Here is a 26,638-nt window from a genome sequence, read left to right as displayed (position 1 = left end):
TTGTAAAATTTAGAATTCGCTGGTCGACTTAAAAACCCTTACAATTTCCTAACAAAAAAAAAGGTGGTTCCAAAATTGTGCTGATGTAAAATAGGCATGTGGGAAATGTTACTTATTAAGTATTTTGTGTGACATACTGTATCTCTGTGATTTAAGGGCATGAAAATCCAAAGTTGGAAAATTGCAAGATTTTCAAAATTTTCACCAAATTTATGGTTTTTTCACAAATATAAGCAAATCATATCAAAGAAATTTTACCACTATCAAGACGTACAATATGTCATGAAAAAAAATTCTCAAAATCACTGGGATCTATTGAAGCGTTCCACAGTTATTACCTCATAAAGGGACAGTGGTCAGAATTGTAAAAATTGGCCTGATCATTAATGTGCAAACCACGGGGTAAAGGGGTTAAGCAATAACTTTTTATTAAGATTTTTACAAATAAACTACAGTGTGTGAATAAACATTGAATACCAAAAACATCTGTCATGGGAGTACGGGGTAGATTAAGGCTGGTTACCCGGGCCCCTGTAATATCCCTCAGGCTAGGGAAACCCTGTCTGTCCCTCTCCCAGTAGTTACACTAATGGTGTGCATGTCTGGGCCGCCAGGCCTGACCCTGTCTCCTGTTATGACCCCAATGGCAGAGGGTCTCAGAGGTTATTACCAAGTCTGCACACACAAAAAAACAGCTCATAGGGCAGTGGTAACTAAGCTAACCGTATACCTGATCCTAGCACAACAAATAGCAGTAGCCGGGGAACGTACCTACGTTGGTTCTAGACGTCTCGCGCCAGCCGGAGAACTAACTAACCCTAGAAGGGAAACAATAGACCTTTCTTGCCTCCAGAGAAAAGACCCCAAAAGTTGGATACAAGCCCCCAACAAATAATAACGGTGAGGTAAGAACAAAAGACAAACGTAAGAATGAACTAGGTTTTAGCAAAGAGAGGCCCACTGACTAATAGCAGAATATAGGAAGATGACTTATACGGTCAGCAAAAACACTATCAAAATTTCCACGCTGAATATTCAAGAACCCCCGAACCGTCTAACGGCACGGGGGGGGGGGGGGGGAATATCAGCCCCCTAGAGCTTCCAGCAATATCAGGAATCACATTTAGTACAAGCTGGACAAAAATAAGAGCAATGCAAATAACCAAAAAATAAGGAAGCAGGACTTAGCTTATTTTGCAAAGAACCAGGACCAGCAGACAGGAGCAAACAGAAAGGAACTGATTACAACGATGCCAGGCACCAGACTGAGAATCCAGGGAGTTTAAATAGCAACACCCCTGGACTAACGAACCAGGTGGGTACCAAGCTGGGGAAAGAAAATCAAAGTGTCATGTCGCTAGTGACCACAAGAGGGAGCCAAAAAGTTTAATTCACAACAGTACCCCCCCCTTAAGGAGGGGTCACCGAACCCTCACCAAGACCACCAGGGCGATCAGGATGAGCAGCGTGAAAGGCACGAACCAAATCGGCCGCATGAACATCAGAGGCGACCCCCCAGGAATTATCCTCCTGACCATAGCCCTTCCACTTGACCAGATACTGAAGCCTCCGTCTGGAGAGACGAGAATCCAAGATCTTCTCCACTACGTACTCCAACTCGCCCTCAACCAACACCGGAGCAGGAGGCTCAACAGAAGGAACCACCGGCACAACGTACCGCCGCAACAAAGACCTATGGAACACGTTGTGAATGGCAAACGACACCGGAAGATCCAAGCGAAAGGACACTGGATTAAGGATTTCATAGTTACATAGTTACATAGTTATTAAGGTTGAAGACTTTAAGTCCATCTAGTTCAACCCATAGCCTAGCATGCCCTAACATGTTGATCCAGGGGAAGGCAAAAAACCCCCATGTGGTAAGAGTAAGCTCCATCATGGGGAAAAAAATTCCTTCCCGACCCCACATACGGCAATCAGACTAGTTCCCTGGATCAACGCCTTATCAAGGAATCTAATATATATACCCTGTAATATTATACTTTTCCAGAAAGGTATCCAGTCCCCTCTTAAATTGAAGCAATGAGTCACTCATTACAACATCATATGGCAGAGAGTTCCATAGTCTCACTGCTCTTACAGTAAAGAATCCGCGTCTGTTATTATGCTTAAACCTTTTTTCCTCCAGACGTAGAGGATGCCCCCTTGTCCCTGTCACCGGTCTATGATTAAAAAGATCAGCAGAAAGGTCTTTGTACTGTCCCCTCATATATTTATACATTAACATAAGATCACCCCTTAGTCTTCGTTTTTCCAAACTAAATAGCCCCAAGTGTAATAACCTATCTTGGTATTGCAGACCCCCTAGTCCTCTAATAACCTTGGTCGCTCTTCTCTGCACCCGCTCCAGTTCAGCTATGTCTTTCTTATACACCGGAGACCAGAACTGTGCACAGTATTCTAAGTGTGGTCGCACTAGTGACTTGTATAGAGGTAAAATTATGTTCTCCTCATGAGCATCTATGCCTCTTTTAATGCATCCCATTATTTTATTTGCCTTTGTAGCAGCTGCCTGACACTGGCCACTGAATATGAGTTTGTCATCTACCCATACACCCAGGTCTTTTTCATTGACGGTTTTGCCCAGAGTTTTAGAATTAAGCACATAGTTATACATCTTATTACTTCTACCCAAGTGCATGACCTTACATTTATCCCCATTAAAGCTCATTTGCCATTTATCAGCCCAAGCTTCTAGTTTACATAAATCGGCCTGTAATATAAAATTGTCCTCCCCTGTATTGATTACCCTGCAGAGTTTAGTGTCATCTGCAAATATTGAAATTCTACTCTGAATGCCCCCTACAAGGTCATTAATAAATATGTTAAAAAGAAGAGGGCCCAATACTGACCCCTGTGGTACCCCACTACTAACCGTGACCCAGTCCGAGTGTGCTCCATTAATAACCACCCTTTGTTTCCTATCCCTGAGCCAACTCTCAACCCACTTGCACATATTTTCCCCTATCCCCATTATTCTCATTTTATGTATCAACCTTTTGTGTGGCACCGTATCAAAAGCTTTTGAAAAGTCCATATACACTACATCTACTGGGTTCCCTTGGTCCAGACCGGAACTTACCTCTTCATAGAAGCTGATCAAATTAGTCTGACATGATCGGTCCCTAGTAAACCCGTGCTGATACTGGGTCATGAGGTTATTCCTCTTCAGATACTCCAGTATAGCATCCCTTAGAATGCCCTCCAGGATTTTACCCACAGTAGAGGTTAAACTTACTGGCCTATAATTTCCGAGTTCAGTTTTTGTCCCCTTTTTGAATATTGGCACCACATTTGCTATACGCCAGTCCTGTGGTACAGACCCTGTTATTATGGACTCTTTAAAGATTAAAAATAATGGTCTATCAATGACTGTACTTAATTCCTGCAGTATTCGGGGGTGTATCCCATCCGGGCCCGGAGATTTGTCAATTTTTGTGATTTTTAGACGCCGCCGTACTTCCTGCTGGGTTAAGCAGGTAACATTAAATTGGGAATTATTATCACTAGTCATATTGGCTGCCATGGGATTTTCTTTTGTAAATACTGATGAAAAAAAGTCATTTAGCATATTGGCTTTTTCCTCATCCTCATCCACCATTTCACCCAGACTATTTTTAAGGGGGCCAACACTATCATTTTTTAGTTTCCTACTATTTATGTAGTTAAAGAATATAAGGACCGATGAAGCGAGGCTTAAATTTAGGAGAGGAGACCTTCATAGGAACAAACCGAGAAGACAGCCACACCAAATCCCCAACGCGAAGTCGGTGACCCACACCGCGGCGGCGGTTGGTAAAACGCTGAGCCTTCTCCTGTGACAACTTTAAGTTGTCCACCACATGATTCCAAATCCGCTGCAACCTATCCACCACAGAATCTACCCCAGGACAGTCAGAGGGCTCAACATGTCCCGAGGAAAAACGAGGATGAAAACCAGAGTTGCAGAAAAATGGCGAAACCAAAGTAGCGGAACTAGCCCGATTATTAAGGGCAAACTCAGCCAATGGCAAGAAGGTCACCCAATCATCCTGATCTGCAGAAACAAAACACCTCAAATAAGCCTCTAGAGTCTGATTTGTTCGCTCAGTTTGGCCATTAGTCTGAGGATGAAAGGCAGATGAAAACGACAAATCAATGCCCATCTTAGCACAAAAGGATCGCCAGAACCTGGAAACAAACTGGGATCCTCTGTCAGACACGATATTCTCAGGAATGCCGTGCAAACGAACCACATTCTGAAAGAATAAAGGAACCAGATCGGAAGAGGAAGGCAGCTTAGGCAAGGACACCAAATGGACCATCTTGGAAAAACGATCACATACCACCCAGATGACAGACATGCCCTGAGACACAGGAAGATCTGAAATGAAATCCATGGAAATGTGTGTCCAAGGCCTCTTCGGGACAGGCAAGGGCAAGAGCAACCCGCTGGCACGAGAACAGCAAGGCTTAGCCCGAGCACAAGTCCCACAGGACTGCACAAACGACCGCACATCCCGTGACAAGGAAGGCCACCAAAAGGACCTAGCCACCAAATCTCTGGTGCCAAAAATCCCCAGATGCCCTGCCAACACCGAGGAATGAACCTCGGAAATGACTCTGCTGGTCCATTTATCAGGAACAAACAGTCTGTCAGGTGGACAAGAGTCAGGTCTACCAGCCTGAAATCACTGCAACACACGTCGCAAATCCGGAGAAATGGCCGACAAGATAACTCCCTCTTTAAGAATACCAGCTGGCTCTGAGACTCCAGGAGAGTCAGGCACAAAGCTCCTAGAAAGAGCATCAGCCTTCACATTCTTTGAACCCGGTAGGTACGAGACCACAAAGTCAAAACGGGAGAAAAACAATGACCAACGGGCCTGTCTAGGATTCAGGCGTTTAGCAGACTCGAGATACATCAGATTTTTGTGATCAGTCAAGACCACCACACGATGCTTAGCACCCTCGAGCCAATGACGCCACTCCTCAAATGCCCACTTCATGGCCAACAACTCCCGATTGCCAACATCATAGTTCCGCTCAGCAGGCGAAAACTTCCTAGAAAAAAAAGCACATGGTCTCATTATAGAGCAACCAGGGTCTCTCTGCGACAAAACGGCCCCTGCACCGATCTCAGAAGCATCCACTTCAACCTGGAAGGGAAGTGAGACATCAGGCTGACACAAAACAGGCGCCGAAGTAAACCGGCGCTTCAGCTCTTGGAAAGCTTCCACGGCTGCAGGAGCCCAGTTAGCAACATCAGAACCTTTCTTGGTCATATCCGTCAAAGGTTTAACAACGCTAGAAAAGTTAGCGATAAAACGACGGTAGAAGTTAGCAAAACCCAAGAACTTCTGAAGACTCTTAACTGACGTGGGTTGAGTCCAATCATGAATAGCTCGGACCTTGACTGGGTCCATCTCCACCGCAGAAGGGGAGAAAATAAAACCCAAAAAGGGAACCTTCTGCACTCCAAAGAGACACTTTGAGCCCTTGACAAACAAAGCATTCTCACGCAAAACCTGAAACACCATCCTGACCTGCTTTACATGGGAGTCCCAATCATCAGAAAAAACCAGAATATCATCCAGATAAACGATCATAAATTTATCCAGGTACTTCCGGAAAATATCATGCATAAAGGACTGAAACACTGAAGGGGCATTAGAGAGCCCAAAAGGCATCACCAAGTACTCAACATGACCTTCGGGCGTATTAAATGCAGTTTTCCATTCATCTCCCTGCTTAATGCGCACAAGGTTGTACGCACCACAAAGATCTATCTTGGTGAACCACTTGGCACCCTTAATCCGGGCAAACAAGTCCGACAACAAAGGCAAAGGATACTGAAATTTAACAGTGATTTTATTCAGAAGCCGATAGTCTATACAAGGTCTCAAAGATCTGTCCTTCTTGGCCACAAAAAAAGAATCCCGCACCAAGAGGGGAAGAGGATGGACGAATATGCCCCTTCTCCAGAGACTCCTTGATATACGAACGCATTGCGGTATGCTCAGGTACAGACAGATTAAATAATCTTCCCTTAGGAAATTTACTACCCGGAATCAAATCTATAGCGCAGTCACAGTCCCTATGAGGAGGAAGAGCACTGGACCTGGACTCGCTGAATACATCCTGATAATCAGACAAATACTCAGGAACTTCCGAAGGAGTAGAGGAAGCAATAGACACCGGCGGGGAATCGCCATGAATTCCCTGACAGCCCCAACTTGACACAGACATTGCCTTCCAATCCAAAACTGGATTATGGGTCTGTAACCATGGCAGACCCAAAACGACCAAATCATGCATTTTATGCAGAACCAGAAAACGAATCACCTCCCGATGTTCAGGAGTCATGCACATGGTTACCTGTGTCCAAAACTGCGGCTTATTTTCCGCCAATGGCGTAGCATCAATACCTCTAAGAGGGATAGGATTTACCAATGGCTCAAGAACAAAACCACAGCGTTTGGCAAATGAAAAATCCATAAGACTCAGGGCAGCACCTGAATCCACAAACGCCATAACGGTAGGAAGACAATGAGCAAATTAAAGTCACAGACAAAATAAATTTAGGTTGCAAATTACCAATGGCGACAGGACTAACCACCTTTGTTAAGCGTTTAGAGCATGCTGATATAACATGTGTAGGATCACCACAGTAAAAACACAACCCATTCTGATGTCTATGATTTTTCCGTTCATTTCTAGTCTGAATTCTACCACATTGCATTAAATCAGGTGTTTGTTCAGACAACACCACCAGAGGATTAGCGGCTTTGCGCTCCCGCAAACGCCGGTCAATTTGAATAGCCAGCGCCATGGAATCATTCAGACTTGTAGGAATGGAGAAACCCACCATCACATTCTTAATGGCTTCAGAAAGGCCATTTCTGAAATTTGCGGCCAGAGCACACTCATTCCACTGAGTAAGCACGGACCATTTCCGAAATTTTTGGCAATACACTTCAGCTTCATCCTGGCCCTGAGAGATAGCCAGCAAAGCTTTTTCTGCCTGAATTTCAAGATTGGGCTCCTCGTAAAGCAACCCGAGCGCCAGAAAAAACGCATCAATATTTGCCAATGCCGGATCTCCTGGCGCTAACGAGAAGGCCCAATCCTGAGGGTCACCCCGCAAGAGAGAGATAACAATTTTTACTTGCTGAGCTGAGTCTCCAGACGAACGAGGTCTCAGAGATAGAAACAATTTACAATTATTCCTGAAATTCCTAAACTTAAAATCGGTCTCCAGAGAACAGTTCAGGAATAGGTATTTTAGGTTCTGACATAGGACTACAAGTAACAAAATCTTGAATGCCCTGCACACGAGCAGCAAGCTGATCCACACTAGTAATCAAAGTCTGGACATTCATGTCTGCAGCAAGCTCAAGCCACTCAGAGATAAAGGGGAGGAAGAAAGAAAAAAAAAAAAAAAAACTCAGAATTTCCTTTCTTATAATCCCACTTCTGCAATGCATTAAGTATTACTTTTGGCCTGGCATACTGTTATGACCCCAATGGCAGAGGGTCTCAGAGGTTATTACCAAGTCTGCACACACAAAAAACAGCTCATAGGGCAGTGGTAACTAAGCTAACCGTATACCTGATCCTAGCACAACAAATAGCAGTAGCCGGGGAACGTACCTACGTTGGTTCTAGACGTCTCGCGCCAGCCGGAGAACTAACTAACCCTAGAAGGGAAACAATAGACCTTTCTTGCCTCCAGAGAAAAGACCCCAAAAGTTGGATACAAGCCCCCAACAAATAATAACGTTGAGGTAAGAAGAAAAGACAAACGTAAGAATGAACTAGGTTTTAGCAAAGAGAGGCCCACTGACTAATAGCAGAATATAGGAAGATGACTTATACGGTCAGCAAAAACACTATCAAAATTTCCACGCTGAATATTCAAGAACCCCCGAACCATCTAACGGCACGGGGGGGGGGGGGGGGGGGAATATCAGCCCCCTAGAGCTTCCAGCAATATCAGGAATCACATTTAGTACAAGCTGGACAAAAATAAGAGCAATGCAAATAACCAAAAAATAAGGAAGCAGGACTTAGCTTATTTTGCAAAGAACCAGGACCAGCAGACAGGAGCAAACAGAAAGGAACTGATTACAACGATGCCAGGCACCAGACTGAGAATCCAGGGAGTTTAAATAGCAACACCCCTGGACTAAAGAACCAGGTGGGTACCAAGCTGGGGAAAGAAAATCAAAGTGTCATGTCGCTAGTGACCACAAGAGGGAGCCTAAAAGTTTAATTCACAACAGTCTCCTGTTTCAGCCCTAAGCTGAAACCACCACCCGCCACCCAGTGAAGAGACCACACACCAATCCCCACAGAAAGCACAGACAGGGAAAACAGAAAAACGCACCACGCCGCAGTCACACAGGAATACACTATCATGTGCACAGGGCAAAATAAATACAAATATAGGAAGGAGGAATATGACAACGGATAATACACCACCAGATACAATATTCCTTACAACAAGACCACCACTCCAGACCAAGATCACCAGGCACAAAGCACAAGCTATAATCGGCGTCGCCCAAAGTCCAGCACGACTATTTAAAGGCCGTGGGCGTGACCCAGCCTAATTACCAGCTAGATTAACCCCGAGTAAGCTGGATAAAGTCTGGCCAAAGCCACTGAGCGTGTAGTGGACGTAAGTGGAATTACCGCTGTCTGTCGGACGCCCTAGTGTGAACAGCATCCGACATGACAGTACCCAGCCTTCTACGCGGGACCCCAGGGCCCTCACGACTTATAGGACCCGGCTTGTCCGGATGGCGGCGGTGAAACATACTGACCAGCCGGTTGGCATGTATGTCCGAGGCTGGTACCCAGGACCTCTCTTCCGGCCCATAACCATGCCAATGTACCAGGTACTGTAATGTGCGGCGCACTACTCGAGAATCAACCACCTTGGAGACTTCAAACTCCAAATTACCATCCACCAAGACTGGAGGTGGCATAGGCACCGTGTCCACAGAACCCACCACCCTTTTTTAACAAAGATCTGTTGAACACGTGAATTTTATATACCGCAGGGAGCGCCAAACGGTAGGCTACCGGGTTAATGATGGCGGCAACCCTAAATGGACCAATAAACCTTGGACCCAATTTCAAAGATGGAATCTTGAGTTTTATGTTTTTTGTGGACAACCACACCCAGTCACCCACACTCAGGTCCGGATTTGTCACACGTTTACTGTCACACGTTTACTGTCAGCCACTCGTTTGTACCTTGCACCTACGCAAGCGCTGTTTCACTTTCCTCCACACGGATGCCAGTTGTGCTCCTAACTGGTCCTCCTCCGGGACGCCAGCAGATCCCCCCTGACACAGAGTACAAAACTGAGGATGGAGCCCGTAAACACAAAAGAGCGGGGACTCCCCAGTCGATTCCTGACGGTGATTATTTATAGCAAACTCAGCCAAAGGAAGGAACGTCGACCACTCCTCCTGATTGTCAGAAACAAAACAGAGTAAGTACTGCTCCAAATTCTGGTTCATACGCTCGGTCTGACCATTTGACTAAGGATGAAACGCAGAAGAATGCGACAACTTGATCCCCAGCCGTGAGCAAAAAGCTTTCCAAAATTTTGCCACAAACTGAGTACCCCTATCAGACACTATGTCAGACGGGACCCCGTGAAGTCTGACCACCTCCTTCACAAATACCTGAGCCAGAGTCTTAGCGTTAGGCAACGAAGGCAGACACAAAGTGCGACATCTTTGAGAAACGATCAACAATCACCAGAATGACCGTGTTCCCAGCAGAGGAGGGCAAATCTGTGATAAAATCCATGGAAATCTCGTCCATGGCCTAATGGGTACCCCGAGAGGATGTAGTGTGCCAGCAGGACGAAAGCGGGGCGTCTTAGCCCTAGCACACGTGGTACAAGCTGACACGTACGAGACCACATCTTGTTGGATTTTGGGCCACCAAAACCGCCGCGACTCCAACTCCAAGGTACCCCTAACCCCTGGATGGTCAGCCAAAACAGTATCATGATGCTCACCCAACACCTTTAGGTGAAGATAGAGAGGCACAAATGATTTGCCAATGGGAAGCTCTGGTGGTACCTCCTGAGCCTTGGCAATCTCAGCCTCAACCTCGGTCGCGAGAGCCGAGACCACTACACCCTTTTGGAGGATGGGTACCGGATCTTCCCGAGGTTCTCCCCCCGGAAAACACCTGGACAAAGCATCTGCCTTAGTGTTCTTAGACCCAGGTCAGAAAGTAACAAAAAAGTTGAATCGCGTGAAAAACAATGCCCAGCGAGCCTGCCTGGGGGACAGACGCTTGGCTGACTCCAAATACAGCAGATTTTTATGGTCGGTGATAACTGTAACCTGATGGACCGACCCCTCCAAAAAGTGACGCCATTGCTCAAAAGCCAACTTGATAGCCAGCAACTCCCTGTTGCCGATATCGTAATTACGTTCGGCAGACGACAGCTTCTTGGAAAAATAGGCGCAAGGACGCAACTCGCCCAAGGATGAGCCTTGTGACAGCACCGCCCCAACTCCAACCTCAGACGCATCGACTTCCACGGTAAATGGTTTTGATACGTCCAGTTGCACCAGAATGGGGGCCGAAGCAAAACTGTTCTTCAGAAATTCAGATGCGCTCACAGCAGCCTGAGGCCAGGCGGAGAAATTGGTACCCTTTTTCGTCATGTCAGTAAGCGGTTTAGCAATGGTAGAAAAATCCTTGATAAACTTTCTATAATAGTTGGAAAACCCAAGGAACCGCTGAAGTGCTTTTAGGTTATCAGGCTGTTCCCAATGCAGCACCGCTTGCACCTTAGCGGCGTCCATTTTAAACCCTGAAGCAGACACAATATAACCCAAGAAAGGCAACTCCTGAACCGAAAATACACATTTCTCAAGTTTTCCATAGAGCTTATTGTCTCTTAGTAGCTGTAACACCTGCCTCACATGCTCTAAATGAGTATCATGGTCGCATGAATAAATGAGAATGTCATCAAGGTACACAATAACGAATTTCCCCAGAACATGCGAGAATACATCATTTATGAAATGTTGAAAAACTGCGGGCGCGTTTGTCAACCCAAATGGCATCACCAAATTTTCAAAATGACCCTCAGGAGTATTAAAAGCCGTCTTCCACTCATCACCTTGACAGACTCTTATGAGGTTGTACGCCTCCGAGGTCAAGCTTGGAAAACCACTTAGCACCAGCCACCTGGTTGAACAAATCAGGTATCAGTGGCATAGGGTATGGATCACGAACCGTAATCTGGTTTAACTTCCTGAAATCCAGACATGGGCGTAGTCCGCCATCTTTCTTTTTAATGAAGAAGAACCCCGCTGCCACCGGCGAGGATGAAGGCCTGATGTGCCCTTTACTCAGACTCTTCCCAATGTAATCTTTTAAAGCTTGCCTCTCAGGACCAGAGATGTTGAACATCCTAGCTTTTGGCAATTTAGCCCCTGGTTTAAACCTAATAGAACAGTCATAGGGGCGATGTGGTGGTAGTTCTGAGCAACCCTTCTCAGAGAACACATCCGCAAAATCCAGCAGTGACTCAGGAATGCTTGGAGTCACAGCGGACACACATGTGGCCAGGCAATTCTCCTGGCAAAATCCGCTCCACTGAATTATGTCTTGAGTTTTCCAGTCAATCACCGGGTTGTGCATAGACAACCATGGAAAACCCAGAACCATTTGTGCAGGAAGATTACTGAGCACCCTACATGTAATCTGCTCAGAATGTAGGACCCTAATGTGGAGTTTAACCTCAGCCACAAATTCAGTAATCTCCCCCTGTGGGAGAAGGGTAGCATTGATGGTGACCACCCGGATAGGATGAGGCAATTTTTTGACCGTGAACCCGGCCGTATGCGCAAACTCCTCATCAATGAGATTAGTGGCCGAACCACTATCCACAAAAACAGTGATTGGCAGCTCTCTGCCAGCGACAATAACTCTGGCAGGAAGCATACATTGAGAGACCACCACGGAGGATATGCATAAGCTCAGATTGGCCTCCTCCACACCCTCTGAGCTTAGTAGTTTTCCGCCATTGCGCTTTTTCTTTGAAAACAGAGGACAAGCATTTACATAATGCCCCTTTTTACCACACCAAAAACAGAGTCCCTGCTTCCTGAGCGAGGGGGCTTGATGATGCGACACCCCTGCGATTTGCATAGGCTCCGTGGGCTCACCTGCAGCAACCTCACGTGCACCTACGACCTCCACCATAGGCGGCGTCTCTAGCGCCCCCTGACGCAAACGGCGATCAATGCAGACAACAAGACTCATGGCAGACTCTAGAGAAGCAGGAGTCTCATACATCAGAAGGGCTTGTTTAACCCTTCTCAAAACCCCACATACAAACTGACTCCGCAGCGCTGGGTCATTCCATTGTGTGTCCACCGCCCAGCGGCGAAATTCAGAACAGTAATCCTCTGCCATTCGCTCCCCCTGGTGGAGAGCGTGTATTTCAGATTCTGCTAGAGCCAATCTGTCAGGATCATCATAAATGAGTCCAAGAGCAGAAAAAAACTCTCCACTGAGTTAAAGGCAGCTGAATCAGAAGGTAATGAAAACGCCCATGCTTGGGGGTCTCCGTTCAGTAATGACAAAACCAAGCCCACACGCTGAGCCTCATTACCTGAGGAAAGTGGGCGCATACGAAAATACAATTTGCAAGCTTCACGGAAAACAACAAATTTACTGCGTTCCCCAGCAAACCTCTCAGGTAAAGGGATTTTTGGCTCTGCAACTCTCCCTGCAGTTTCCACTTGTGCATTAGATACCACAAGACCCTGTTGCTGAACTGCCCCCTTCAATTCAGAGACCTGTAAGAACAGCGCCTTCAACTGGTGGGTTATGGAAGTCATGGGATCCATGACATAAAAAAAAACAAAAAAACTTTTTTTTCTTTTTGGGCCGATTATAATGTCACGGGAGTACGGGGTAGATTAAGGCTGGTTACCCGGGCCCCTGTGATATCCCTCAGGCTAGGGAAACCCTGTTTGTCCCTCTCCCAGAAGTTACACTAATGGTGTGCATGTCTGGACCGCCAGGCCTGACCCTGTCTCCTGTTTCAGCCCTAAGCTGAAACCACCACCCGCCACCCAGTGAAGAGACCACACACCAATCCCCACAGAAAGCACAGACAGGGAAAACTGAAAAACGCACCACGCCGCAGTCACACAGGAAAACACTATAATGTGCACAGGGCAAAATAAATACAAATATAGGAAGGAGGAATATGACAACGGATAATACACCACCAGATACGATATTCCTTACAACAAGACCACCACTCCAGACCAAGATCACCAGGCACAAAGCACAAGCTATAATCGGCGTTGCCCAAAGTCTAGCATGACTATTTAAAGGCTGTGGGCGTGACCCAGCCTAATTACCAGCTAGATTAACCCCAAGTAAGCTGGATAAAGTCTGGCCAACGCCACTGGCCGTGTAGTGGACGTAAGTGGAATTACCGCTGTCTGTCGGACGCCCTAGTGTGAACAGCATCCGACATGACAACATCTTATCACACATTAAACAGAAAGAAAACAAATATACTTGAGATATCACATGTTAACAATAAAATATCAGTGTTATAAAATTAGACAGACTAGGCAGAATAGGAACAGACCCTCAGAAATTCCTGTATTCGGGGAAATCAGGAGTACACCCAAGTTGTATTCTTTGAATGTTGAAGCCAGAGCTTCCAGTCTAATAAGAAGGCTTGAACTCGATTGTTCTTGTAAGAAATCATATTTTCATGTGAACAGGTTTATTAATAGAGAAAATTACATCTTCGAATCATGGAGTTAGTTTTTCCCACAATCTGGTAATAATCATTTTTGCTGCCAGTAATGTATGGCCAGTAAACACCCTCACTTTTTGGGATGGGGTTGTACTATAATATGTGTAACATCTCAAACCTAACTTTGATTGGTACAAAAGGTGCCTTTTGTAAGAAGTTCCTTATACCCAAATAACTATCGAATTCGCTGATTGCAACCGGAGTCTGAAAAAGTGAAAAGACATCAGGGATGAGCCTGATGAGAGGGTGTTTAGCAATGAAATTCCAAGAGATTTCCACATATACACGTCTAGATCAGGGATTAATTCTTCCAGAATCTCAATCTGTGCTATGCAAAAGAGGGTGTGTGGAGGAAGAGGAAAATTTCTTGTGAAATAAATCCCAATTAGAGATTAAAGAAATTGTAGGGGTTAGGGCAGTGTAGGATCTTCTGGTGGCAATTAGGGAGGAGCAAAGAAGGGCCTTCACACTTTTGAAATGTATGAAATATGATTCAATCTGTGTCCAGCGGCAGGACCCATCTCCCCTATACCAAGATTTAATTTGATCTAACTGAGAGGCTACGTAATAGTCCTGCAGATTCACGAGACTCATGCCCCCTAACTGTGTTGAACACCTCAATAGCCTGCTTATGGGACGAGGTTTTTTCCCAAACGAAAGAGTGTGGATTGGTTGAGTGTGTGGACAGGTGTCTTTTATCCAGGTAACGAGTTCTAACAGGTGCAATTAATACAGGTAAACTAAAACTAACAGGTCTGTGAGAGTCAGAGTTCTTGCTGGTTGGTAGGTGATGAAGTATGAAGTACTTAGTTGCATTTTATTGCATAAAATAAGTATTTAAAAATCATACAATGTGATTTTCTGTTTTTTTAGTTTTAGATTCTGTCTCTCACAGTTGAAGTGTACCTATGATAAGAATTACAGACCTCTCCATTCTTTGTAGGTGGGAAAAATTGCAAAATTGTCTGTGTATCAAATACTTATTTTCCCCATTGTATATAGGTTCTCCCCATCTGAGTTATTTTTGATGGTCAACAAAATAGGATTTTCCAGTAATTAATTTTTCACACTCTGGCTTCTCTGTGTGTGTTATTTTTGATGTTTAAAGGGTTTTTCCACTACTTGTACAACCCCTTCTCATTGCTCACATTTGGTCCTATTAATATAAAAAGAATTATGCAAACCTCCTATACCAGCGATGTTCCAGAGCTGCTCCTGGGGTTCACGTGAGGTTCTTACGTCATGTGAGCCTTGCACACAATCAGCGCTGATGCCACAGCCCTGGCTTCCTGTTGATGTTCAATATGTCTGAAGGCAGGGACAGAAGTCAGCACCGATTGGGCACAAGGCTAGGGTGATGTAACAACCTCCTGTGAACCCTGGGAACGAGAGTCCTGACACCGCTGCAACGGGTCCAGCACGGGGGCGATGTAGGAGTGTTTTTATTTTAACAAGACCAAACATGGGGAATAACAAAGGGTTCTTCTAGTAGAGGACAACCAGTTTAAGAAGATTCAATTTTCAGTTAAAACATTTCCAACATTCTGGACATGAAAAAGGCTTCTCCCCTGTGTGACTTCTTTGATGTTTTTTAAGAGTTAATTTCCAAATAAAACATTTCCCACATTATAAATATTAAAAGGGCTTCTACCGTGTGTGACTGCCCAGGTAACTAAGAAGAGATGATTTCTTCATAAAACATTTTCCACATTCTGAACAGGAAAAAGGTTTCTCCCCATGTGGGTTCTCTGATGTATATTAAGACGCCGTTTCTGGTTAAAATATTTCCCACATTCTGAACATGAAAATTGCTTATTCCCTGTGTGGGTTCTCTGGTTTCTATAAAGATCCTGTTTCCTGTTAAAACATTTCCCACATTGTGAACATGAAAAAGGCTTCTCCCCTGTGTGAGTTCTCTGATGTTTAACAAGAGTCGATTTTTCTGTAAAACATTTTCCACATTGTGAACATGAAAAAGGCTTCTCCCCTGTGTGAGTTCTTTGATGGCTGGCAAGCATTGATTTCTTTATAAAACATTTCCCACATTCTAAACATGAAAAGGGCTTCTCCCCAGTGTGAGTTCTCTGATGTGTAGTAAGAGTTGATTTCTCTGTAAAAAATTTCCCACATTCTAAGCATGAAAATGGCTTCTTCCCTGTGTGGGTTCTCTGGTGACTATCAAGATTCTGTTTCTGGTTAAAACATTTCCCACATTCTGAACATGAAAAAGGCTTCTCCCCTGTGTGGGTTCTCTGGTGGTAATCAAGATGCTGTTTCCGATTAAAACATTTCCCACATTCTGAACATGAAAAAGGCTTCTCCCCTGTGTGGGTTCTCTGGTGTCTATGAAGATGCTGTTTCCGATTAAAACATTTCCCACATTCTGAACATGAAAAAGGCTTCTCCCCTGTGTGGGTTCTCTGGTGGTAATCAAGATGCTGTTTCCGATTAAAACATTTCCCACATTCTGAACATAAAAAAGGCTTCTCCCCTGTGTGGGTTCTCTGGTGGTAATCAAAATGCTGTATCTGGTTAAAACATTTCCCACATTCTGAACATGAAAAAGGCTTCTCCCCTGTGTGAGTTTTCTGATGCTTAACAAAATATGATTTCTGGTTAAAACATTTTCTACACTTGGAACAAGAAAATCTATTTTCTGATATCTGAATTGTTTGATGTTCAAGAAAATACTTTTCAAGGGGAAAACTATTGCCATATTCTGAACGTGAAAATTGTTTCTTTGCTTTACCAGCAGTTAGTGTTTTCATTCTTATTTTGTGACTTTGATTTTCCTCAGTAGTTGGTAATGAATCAGAAGACTGGACCTGTTTCAATGAATCAGAAGACAGATCTTTGCTATGAAGAGATGATGGTATATATGGAGTAATGAAATTCACTTCAATAGTATCCTGTGGGATCTCAAGGTCATCTGAATTAAAAATTGAAGATGTCAGCTGTCCCTCTGATCTCCTGGTACAGTCATCTTCTAAAAGTAAAACCAAATATTTTTTAATAAAATATCCTTGAAATTTATATTTTTGAACATTTTTACTTAAACTGTCTGTAAGAATTACAATATCAAAAGACTGACCGGCACATCCAAACACAAAACAGGTGCTTACTAAGAGTAGCCATCTCCATACATAACAAACAAATAAAGTAGTACTCTGTAGCACTATAGCATGGAAACATGAAATATATGAAATTTGAATTGCATTACTGCTGTAGAAAATTTGAAAAATTGAGAATACTGAGCGCATAAATAGTCCAATTTATGTGTACCCAGCAGCAAAGTTAAGGCGATTCTCGTTGCTGGGAACCTGCCTGTGCGAATCCTTTCTTGGGCTAAAGTCTACATTTATATGGGAAGGTAGGATCCTGATGTAATGGAAAATGCCTCAGGCTGAGGGGTGGAGTGCTCAGTCAGAGAACCCAAGTATACTATTATCAAAAGACTGACTGGCACATCCAAACAGAATTCCACCACAAATCATACAAAATGAAAATCTTCCCCAATTCCTCATTTCAAAGATTGTGCAGTTATCTGAATTCCTTAGGATTAAAAACATAATAGAATTTATGACGTGGAGTGAATACATGAAACCAGGACTCGAGCCATGCCAACACATCCCCTGTAAATTTATATTAGTCATCATCCACGCACAGCTTAGAGATATACAGTAGTGTTCAAAATAATATCAGTCCAATATGAATAACCAGATTAACCCATTTGTGATATGCACCATACTAGTACTGATCTGCGGGAGGTGTGCCACCATTTCTGGTCTCCACGCTGCATTGCGCTGTAACCGTGTTAAGTTGGCTGCTGTCCCTGACAGTAGACCATCCCTGCCCCCCCGCTGCATCGGCGATTACTGTGATTGGCAAGTCAGAATCGACCAGCCAAGCACAGCAATATGTCAATAAAATTAATTAAAAAAGTAAAAAAGTGACATGCTGTCACAATGGGTGGGGTGATCGCGACCCCACTTCAACTGATTAACCCCTTTGGCACTAATTGGCTGAACAGTAGTTTCTGGCCAATCAGCTCCAAAGGGGTTAATCTAAAATAGCAATCACCACCCTGAACACCATCTTTGTCTTAGATTTGTCATGCAGAGCGGTTCTCCAGCCCCTCTGTGTTACCTGGGAGATTCATTGGTGGTCAGTGTGATTCCCCCCTTCGATCTCCTGCCTCCTGTGCTCCAGTGTGATCCTCCTGCAATCTGTGCTGTGCTGTCTGACTCATCTGTGATCACAGCAGCAGCACCTCCCCCATTCCTGTCCCAGTCCCCCCATCCCCGTTCCAGTACCCCTCTCCCCTCCCCATTGAATTTTTTATAGCCCTTTTTTGCGCTTTTTTGTGTGCGCGGCGTCCTTTCCAGAGCATTTTTGCTCTTCCTGTGTCCGCACCGCTCTCATCAATATCAGGACTTTCTTTTTTTAGTAGATTGTGTAGCGGACATCGCAGTCTAAGTGACGGCCGATTTATTTTTTTTTAGAAAAAAATTAATAGTAGTTAGTACAGCGTAGTTTTAGAAGTAGCGTAGCCAGCGTCACAGTGTTAGTGACGACTAATCTTCTTTTAGAGAAAAAAAAAATCATACACAGTGGTTTTAGAGGTAGTGAGGTAGCACGTTAGTGTAGCTGGTGTTAGTGTTAGTGAAGACCAATTTTCTTTCAGAGAAAAAAAAAATCGTACAGAGTAGTTTTATAAGTAGCATGTTAGTATAGCCGGCATCAGTGTTTGACGCCCGATCTGGTTTTAGAGGAAAAAAAATATATATAGTTACTTACCGATAACGGTATTTCTCTGAGCCCATGATGGCACCACGGAGAGAGGGGGTCCGCCCATCAAGGACAGGAAACCTACAGATAAAAAGGGCAGTACCTCTCTCCCGCATCAGTTGTTTACAGAGCATGAGAGTACCTCCAGGTTATTAACATAAACATTTAACATTACTATGAAGCTTAACAGAAAACACCATGTAACTACATATAAGCAATAAAGTTAACGAAAATAAGTGTGCACACTCACACGTGAAGGGAGGGAATGTACGGGTGCCGTCATGGGCTCCGAGAAATACCGTTATCGGTAAGTAACTATATTTTTCTCTGTCCCTCATGATGGCACCACAGAGAGATTGAAGAGATTGTACATTAGGGAGGGACCACCGCTTCCAGAACCATACTCCCAAAGGCAAGGTGTGAAGAAGAGGCTAGATTTAGCCGATAGTGATTAAAAAAAGTAGAGGGGAAAGATCGCGTAGCGACTCTACATATCGGTTCTATTGAGGCAGCGGCTTTTTCTGCCCAGGAGGCTGCAACCTCTCTTGATGAATGGGCTCTTAATTTTCTCCAGGATGGCCACTTCATGCGAGGAGTATGCCAGGGTGATGGGGTCCCTTATCCATCTTGCCGGCGTGCCCTTAGAAGATTTTACGCCCCTCTCAAGGACTCGGAAAGCACACAAAGAGAGACCTATGCTTCCTACGCTCCCATGTGGCCACAAGGCACTGGATTAGGCATTTCCCTACATCTAATGTGTGTAAGACTTTCTCTTCCCTATCTTTGAGATTGGGACAAAAAGAAGAGAGGGAGATCTCCTGATATCTGAGAAACTGTGATGCCACTTTTTGAAGTTAGGCCGGGTCAGTCTTAAGAATAACCCTATCCTCTAAGCTTTGTGTGAAGCGAGGGCTTGCTTGACAATGCCTGAATGAATGTCACTGACTCTACGAGCTTGTATGAGAGCTACAAGAAGTGATGTTTTAAGGGAGGGGATTCCCAGTGAAGCCTATGACAGGGGTTCAAAAGGAGGTTTGGATAAGGCTGTAAGGTCCAAGTTTAAATCCCAAGGAGGAGTAAACCGAGAGGGGATGAGTCTAGACCTGGCCACCGCTTTGATGAACCTGGATATCCCCAGATTCCCAGCATGGTTCTAATTGTACAGGGCCCCTAAAGCCAAGACTTTGAACTTTTAAAGTATTTGTGGCTAGCCCCTGTTCCAACCCCTTGTGCAGAAACTCCAAGACGGCTGTTATTGGAAACCCCCTCTTCTAACTTGGAACCTGAAAAGAAGTTCCTCCAGGTTTCACCCATGCAGTTTGGTGGTTCCTATATGATCTTCTCCACTCCTGGAAACATTCACAATCAATATTATGGTTAATATGAGGAGTTGAATTAGTTAAGTCTGGGTCACCAGACTTTTGATCATTGCCATATATTAAGGCTCAGAGTACTGGTCCCCCGACCACCTGCCCCATATTTCCACGAGGAGGGGACTTTGAGAAGTGATGCGTGCCTGTTCAGACTGGATTACCCAGTCATGCACTGCGGCGTAGGGGCTAGCTCTCGCCGCGCGTGAGCACTAGCCTCCGGCCCTGGACTGCTGGAAGATCAAACCAATAACAGTTAGTACATGCATAATAGGCAGAGCATTGGGATGTACGCACATTACTCATCCAGGAGATCAAATCTATTCCGCATCCTTGGATGTCTAAACCCCAAGCAAGGGTTGGATATTATTGAAACTAAGGAATATGCCAACTGGCAGGTAATCTCTCCTGACAATACCAAAGTCGGGCTTCTCATTAGAAGCGCTGAAAGGGAAATGTGGATCATCACTCCTGTTTTACTGATATTACACACATATACATATTATAAAAGGCAATCTTCTCGGTGATATTTATACACCCAGCCAGTCATGGAGGATGTAACCATACTCTATGGCTAGAGAAAAGTGGGTTTATTCCCACCACAGAGGGAGATTATCTACTGTGAAGCAGTGGAACTATGGGTTCTCAACTGTAAGTGTCCCTGATACAATTTCATTTATCTTAGGAGCTCTAAGAGCAGCGAGTATGTGAACCTCTGCCACCTGACGCAATGCTGCTGATTCGCCACAAGACATCAAAGGCAGAGATGCCGTCCCTGGTAACCATAACACAACAAACTTATAGGACAAGAATCTGTCTACCGGATGTTGATCAAGGAAACTAGTCTGATTGTCGTATGTGGAGTCGGGAAGGATTCTTTCATTCCACCACATGTGATTTTCTGCTCCCAGGACAGTAGTATGTCCTTGTATAGGATGAACCAAAAAAGTCACCTTTTAAAGCTAATTATGAAAGAGACCTGCCTTTAGCGCTCAAGGCAGTAGTTCACTTGAGAGATCTGTTCCAAATGAAAGAACTGCTAATTTACTAAGCCAATTCAAGCATAGCTGTTTGTTTCGCTATGCCCTGTTGTAAAGAATGAAGCAACAGCAGTTGGAACTGGGTACAAAAACATGAAGACTCTATAACCAGAGTTGGAGCCCAAAACAAAATGTGAAGTGGTAGGCCGATGATACAATGTGCGGCCATGCAACAAAGAACAAGTCAGAAGGTCTAACCCAGAGACAAAAAAGGCACAAGGCCCGAGGTACTATGAAGCACAGAGGCACTATGACACACTAATGATACCCCATGCGGCACCGGGGCACCGAAGCAATATGATGCAAATAAACACACATTTTGATGCATAGTGTGCTATGAAGCCCTATGATGCAATATGAAGCAAAAAAGCACAACGAAGCAATATGAAGCACTATGATGCAATACTATGCAATGCAATATGATGCATTACAATGCAATATGCCAACTAATGCATAGTGGCACTATGAAGCACTATGATGCAATACGATGCACAGAGGCACCATGATGCAATATGAAGCACTATGATACAACATGATGCACAGAGGCACTGTGATGCAATATGATACACAGAGGCACTCAATATGATGCATAGAGGCACTTTGATACAATATGAGGCACAGAGGCACTTATGCAATATGATGCACAGATGCATGCAATAAAATGCATAGAGGAACTATGATGCAATATGAAGCACAGAGGCACTCAATATGATGCATAGCAGCACTATGATGCAATATGAAGCACTATGAAACAATATGATTCACAGAGGCACTATGATGCCATATGATGCAGAGGCACTCACTATAAAGAATAGAGGCACTATGATGCAATGATGCAGAGGCACCCACTATAATGCACAGAGGCACTATGATGCAATATGATGCAGAGGCACTCATTATAAAGCATAGAGGCACTATGATGCAATATAATGCACAGAGGCACTCACTATAATGCACAGAGGCAATGTGATGCACAGAGGCACTCACTATAATGCACAGAGCTACAGCCATGCTTGAAGGCGCCAAACAGGACCACAGTTACAAGCAAGAGAGCAATTTCTCAAAGTTCTGGAAAAATCTCCACTCTGAATAGTACAACTCATTTGTCAGACTGACCCCACGAGAAGCTAATTAATGAACCACAGCTAGAGGGCAGTCTTCATGGAGACAATGTGCTCCATTAACACCATGTGTCTTCTCAAGGCATGAAGTAGTTAAGTTGCAAAGAAAAGTGAAACACCTGTTTATCGAACCAAAAAAAAAGAGGAAAACATGCTTCCAAAAAGTCACTCTGAAGCCCAATCATAAGGTTCGGTGCAGACAAGACATGCAACTAACTGAAGTCAAATCATGAGATGTAGCCCAGACATATGGCCTTATTATAGCCTAGAGGTCCAAGGCCTAGCTTCGTATATATGAAAACATACCTCGGCACATGAGGCTCTAGGCACAACTTTGGCACAAAGGCATGAGACTAGCATCAGCCCAGAGGCCTAGACCATCAAACAGAACATTCCATCACCTGTGCTGGCTCCATACCTGCTAGAAAAACAGGGGGAGCTGGTAACGCCGAGAGCCCATCATGAAGGGAAGTGGCGTCCCATCAGGAATGCTGCATTGCTGCCAATGATTTTCTCTCCTGTGCCCCACGAGATCCAGGAAACCAGCCTGTTGCCTGTCTCGTTCCACACTTTCACAATCTACTGTGGAACAGCGGAAGTGCGTCAGCTTTCTCCACTGTGCGTCCTCTTCTCTGCTGCCTCTCTCCGCACACCCTACAGGCCCACTGACCCCAGCGGTGGCGCCTCAGGATACTGCGCCAGCCGAGACAGGGAACCCCCGCTGCCTGGATCGGTCTGGCCGGGCAATGGAAGTAGCGGTGGCCTGCCAGCCGGTGTCGCAGCAGAGAGCCTCCGCTGCGGGAGGAAGCGGCTCTGCCCAGGAGACTCATCCGCTCGCTGGTCTCTGTGGCTGAGGGATCCCCACTCAGGAGAGTTTCAGCTCCTGGCTCAGCGTCGGCGTTCTCTGGAGAAGATTCCAGGAGAAGCATATGCGGCAATCCTCTTCTCTGCCGCCTCTCCCCACATCCTAAAGGCCCACTGACCCCAGCGGTGGCGCCTCAGGATACCGCGCCAGCCAAGGTAGGGAACCCCAGCTGCCTGGTTCGGTCTGGCATCCCACGACGATCCTTAGGTATGATCCTTGCGTTGACTGTAGGTTCACCATCAAGGACAAGAAACCAACTGTTGCGGGAGAGACACACCGCCCTTTTTATCTGTAGGTTTCCTGTCCTTGATGGGCGGATTCCCTCTCTCCGTGGTGCTGTCATGGGGGACAAAGAAAAAAAAAAGTATAGAGTAGCTTTATAGGTAGTGAGGTAGCGTCTTATTTTTTAGATAAAATAATAACTCCTATTGCCAAGTAATTTCTAGTGCCTTAGGAGAGGGTGCATGACATTATTATTATTTATTTATATAGCACCATTAATTCCATGGTGCTGTACATGAGAAAAGGGGTTACGTACAGGGTTATAGATATCCTTTACAGTAAACAAATTTACAATGACAGACTGGTGCAGAATGGAGAGGACCCTGTCCTTACGGACTTACACTCTATGGGGTAATGGGGAAGAGACACAAGGTCGGGGGAGCGGCAGCTCTGGTGGTGGTGAGGCGGCAGCTCTGGCGGTGGTGAGGCGGCAGCACATTGGTGTTGTCTGTTTTTCCTTTGTAAAAAAAATAATTAGTTGCGTCTAGTAAATTTTTAGCGAGTGCATTATGGAAGCTTACGTTACATTGTTGGTGACGTTCATTTTTTTGAAAAAAAATTATTATTTAAATTATTTGTGGCCGGTAAATTTATAGGGAGGGCATTAGTGTTGCGAACGTCTGAATTTTTTATACAAACTTATTTTTTTACATCTGATTTTTCTTTTCAGGTTTTTCCTGTTTCTTCTACAATTTTTCTCTCTACTTTTTTTTCTATCTTTTTTTTTTTTTTTAATAATAAATAGTACCCTATACACAACACAAGCCCCACACATTACAGGTGTAAAGGCACCACTTAGACACACATCCCCAAAGTTTGGGTAAAAAAAATAAAAATGGCTCATTTGTCAAGAAGACTATTTACCAGAGGAGGCTTACATCTTCCTTGCCTCCAACACGGATTCAGGCAGTGAGGAAGATCCCACATTCCTCTATTCCTCCTCATCTAGTTAGGAAAGACCCCCAGCAAGGCGCCCTAGGACCCAGGCAACTCCTGCAGCAATCGATCCCATATGGATTGCAACCCCGAAAATTATCAGCCCATCATTCCTGATTTCATCGGCAGCGCAGGAATTCAGTTTGACACCACTGGCCTCACTGAAATTTACTTCAAATTATTTTTCAGCAAGGACCTAATAAATGTTATGGTGGCCCAGACAAACTTGTATGCCATCAATTTTTCACCCAAAATCCCACATCATCATACGCCAGATGAACCCCTGTAAATGCAGCAGAGATGATGACATTTTGGGGAATTGTGCTGCATATGGGCATAATCCGAAGACCAAAGCTTCGGCAATACTGGAGTACCGATATACATTTATACATACAAAAAATTTTGCATTATAGTGATAATGCACAGTGTCCTCTATATAAAATTGGGTCAGTGGTTGAACACTTCAGCAGAAAATTTGCTGAGGCTTAAACACCTTAGATGAACCTATTGATGAACCTCTGGTTCATTTCAAAGGGAGGCTAAAATTATGACAATTCCCTGCCCAGTAAGAGGTCCAGGTACAGAATTAAACTGTACAAACTGTGCGAGAGTACCTCAGGGTACACCCACAGATTTAGGATCTACGAGAGGAAGGACATCCAGATTAACCCCCCTGAATGCCCCCCCCATCCAGTGGGTGAGTGGGAAAATTGTGTGGGAATTGCTGCACCCACTGCTGGATAAGGGTTATCACCTCTACATTGACAACTTTTACACCACCATCCCGCTCTTCAAGACTCTCTCTGCCAGAGATACAGTTGCATGTGGCACCGTGAGAAAAAAAAAAAATCAGCGAGGCCCCCCTAAGCCGCTAAGTAGGCAAATGCTGAGAAAAGGCGAAAACAGAGCCCAAAGCAGAGACAACATGCTGGTGGTCAAGTAGAAGGACAAAAGGGATGTTCTTTTCTTGACCACCATATACCGTGACAACAGCACCCTTTTCACTCTTTGTGGGACCACAACACAAGTCCCAAAGCCAGATTGTGTCTTGGATTACAATTGTTACATGGGGGGTGTAGATTTTTCAGATCAAGTCCTCAAACCATACAGTGCCATGTGAAAAGCCAAAGGAAGGTACAAAAAATTGGATGTGCACATTGTACAGATGGCAATGTACAATGCTTTTGTGCTGTTCTGATCTGCAGGCAATACGGGAACCTTCAGTTTCAGAAGGTATTCATCAAGACCCTAATGTTTGCACTCAGGAAGGTGAGGGTCCCAGTACTTCTGAAACTGAAACAGTAGTGCCCGTATTGTCCCAGGTCAATATTTCCCAGGACTGGTTCCCCAAACAGCGAGGACAGGACAATCACAAAAACGGTGCAGAGTGTGCGCCAAAACGGAAATCCGAAAGGACACAACTTACCATTGTAAAGTCTTCCCTGAGAAACCTGGCGTTTGCATTAAAGATTGCTTCAAAGCTTAGCACACGTCCACAAATTAATAAAATTAATTTTTACCCAGTTGACAACACAATTTTCAAATCTTTTATACGCCACGCATTTTACACATAACACCACATTATAAATTCATACACCAGTAAAACTAAAAGCATTATAATCATTACTATAAAACTAGCCCCTCTAGATAGATTCCTTCAGGGGTGTAGTTTTCAAAATGGGGTAACTTGTGGGTGATTTCCACTGCTTAGGCACATCAGGGGCTCTTCAAGCGCGACATGATGCCAGCAGACCATTCCATCAAAGTCTGCAATCCAAAACGTTGCTCCTTCCATTCCGAGCCCTGCCGTGCGCCCAAACAGTGGTTTTCCTCCACATATGGGGCATCGGCATACTTGGGAGAAATTGCAAAACAACTTTTATTTCTTTCTCCCATGATGGCACCACAGAGTGAGGGGATCCACCCCCAGGGATGGGAAACCTACAGATAAAAAGGTGGTACCTCTCTCCCACATCAGTTGGTTTCCTGTCCCTGATGGGGGAACCTACAGTCGACGTGGATAGAAGTGCATACCTGAGGATCGTCGTGAGATGCCAGGCCCGACCAGTCCTGTCAAGGCAGCGGGGGTTCCCTACCTTGGCTGGGGCGGTTGCCTGAAGTGCCACCGCCAGGGCTAGCGGGCATTAAGGGTGTGCGGGGAGAGGTGGCAGAAGAAATGCGGAAGACCACCTCTCCCGGAGCGTGTCTCGGCTTCCTGCAGTGCGCACGGCGTCCGAAGCCCCAGGGCAGCAGTGCGCACATGCGAGAATCGCTAGCTTATGATGCAGGGTGCCGCAATGCATTACTAGGAAACCAGTACTGCGCATGGGCGAGGCCTCCAATGACGCTGAGGTCACAGTGCATCACTGGGAACGCTGTGGCCAGTCACACAGCGCTCTCT

General features: G+C 44.9%; 2 protein-coding genes across 2 annotated transcripts in view; both read right to left on the bottom strand.

Annotated features, from left to right (window-relative positions):
- LOC143766434 (uncharacterized) overlaps window positions 1-26,638 on the bottom strand; it is a 353,435-nt gene that overhangs the window by 70,892 nt on the left and 255,905 nt on the right. The gene's annotated exons all lie outside the window — the stretch shown is intronic.
- On the bottom strand, window positions 13,554-18,690 carry LOC143767074 (uncharacterized). Its single transcript, XM_077255097.1, has 2 exons — window positions 18,633-18,690; window positions 13,554-16,821 (listed from the first exon to the last, which is right to left on the bottom strand). Exons 1-2 carry the CDS (start codon window positions 18,688-18,690, stop codon window positions 15,527-15,529), a joined length of 1,353 nt encoding a protein of 450 aa, XP_077111212.1. The 3' UTR covers window positions 13,554-15,526.

This window comes from Ranitomeya variabilis, chromosome 4, assembly GCF_051348905.1.
Source record: "Ranitomeya variabilis isolate aRanVar5 chromosome 4, aRanVar5.hap1, whole genome shotgun sequence".
Classification (NCBI taxonomy): domain Eukaryota; kingdom Metazoa; phylum Chordata; class Amphibia; order Anura; family Dendrobatidae; genus Ranitomeya; species Ranitomeya variabilis.
The sequence above is the reverse complement of the archived record's forward strand: the minus strand, read 5'-3'. Positions and strand labels throughout refer to the sequence as shown.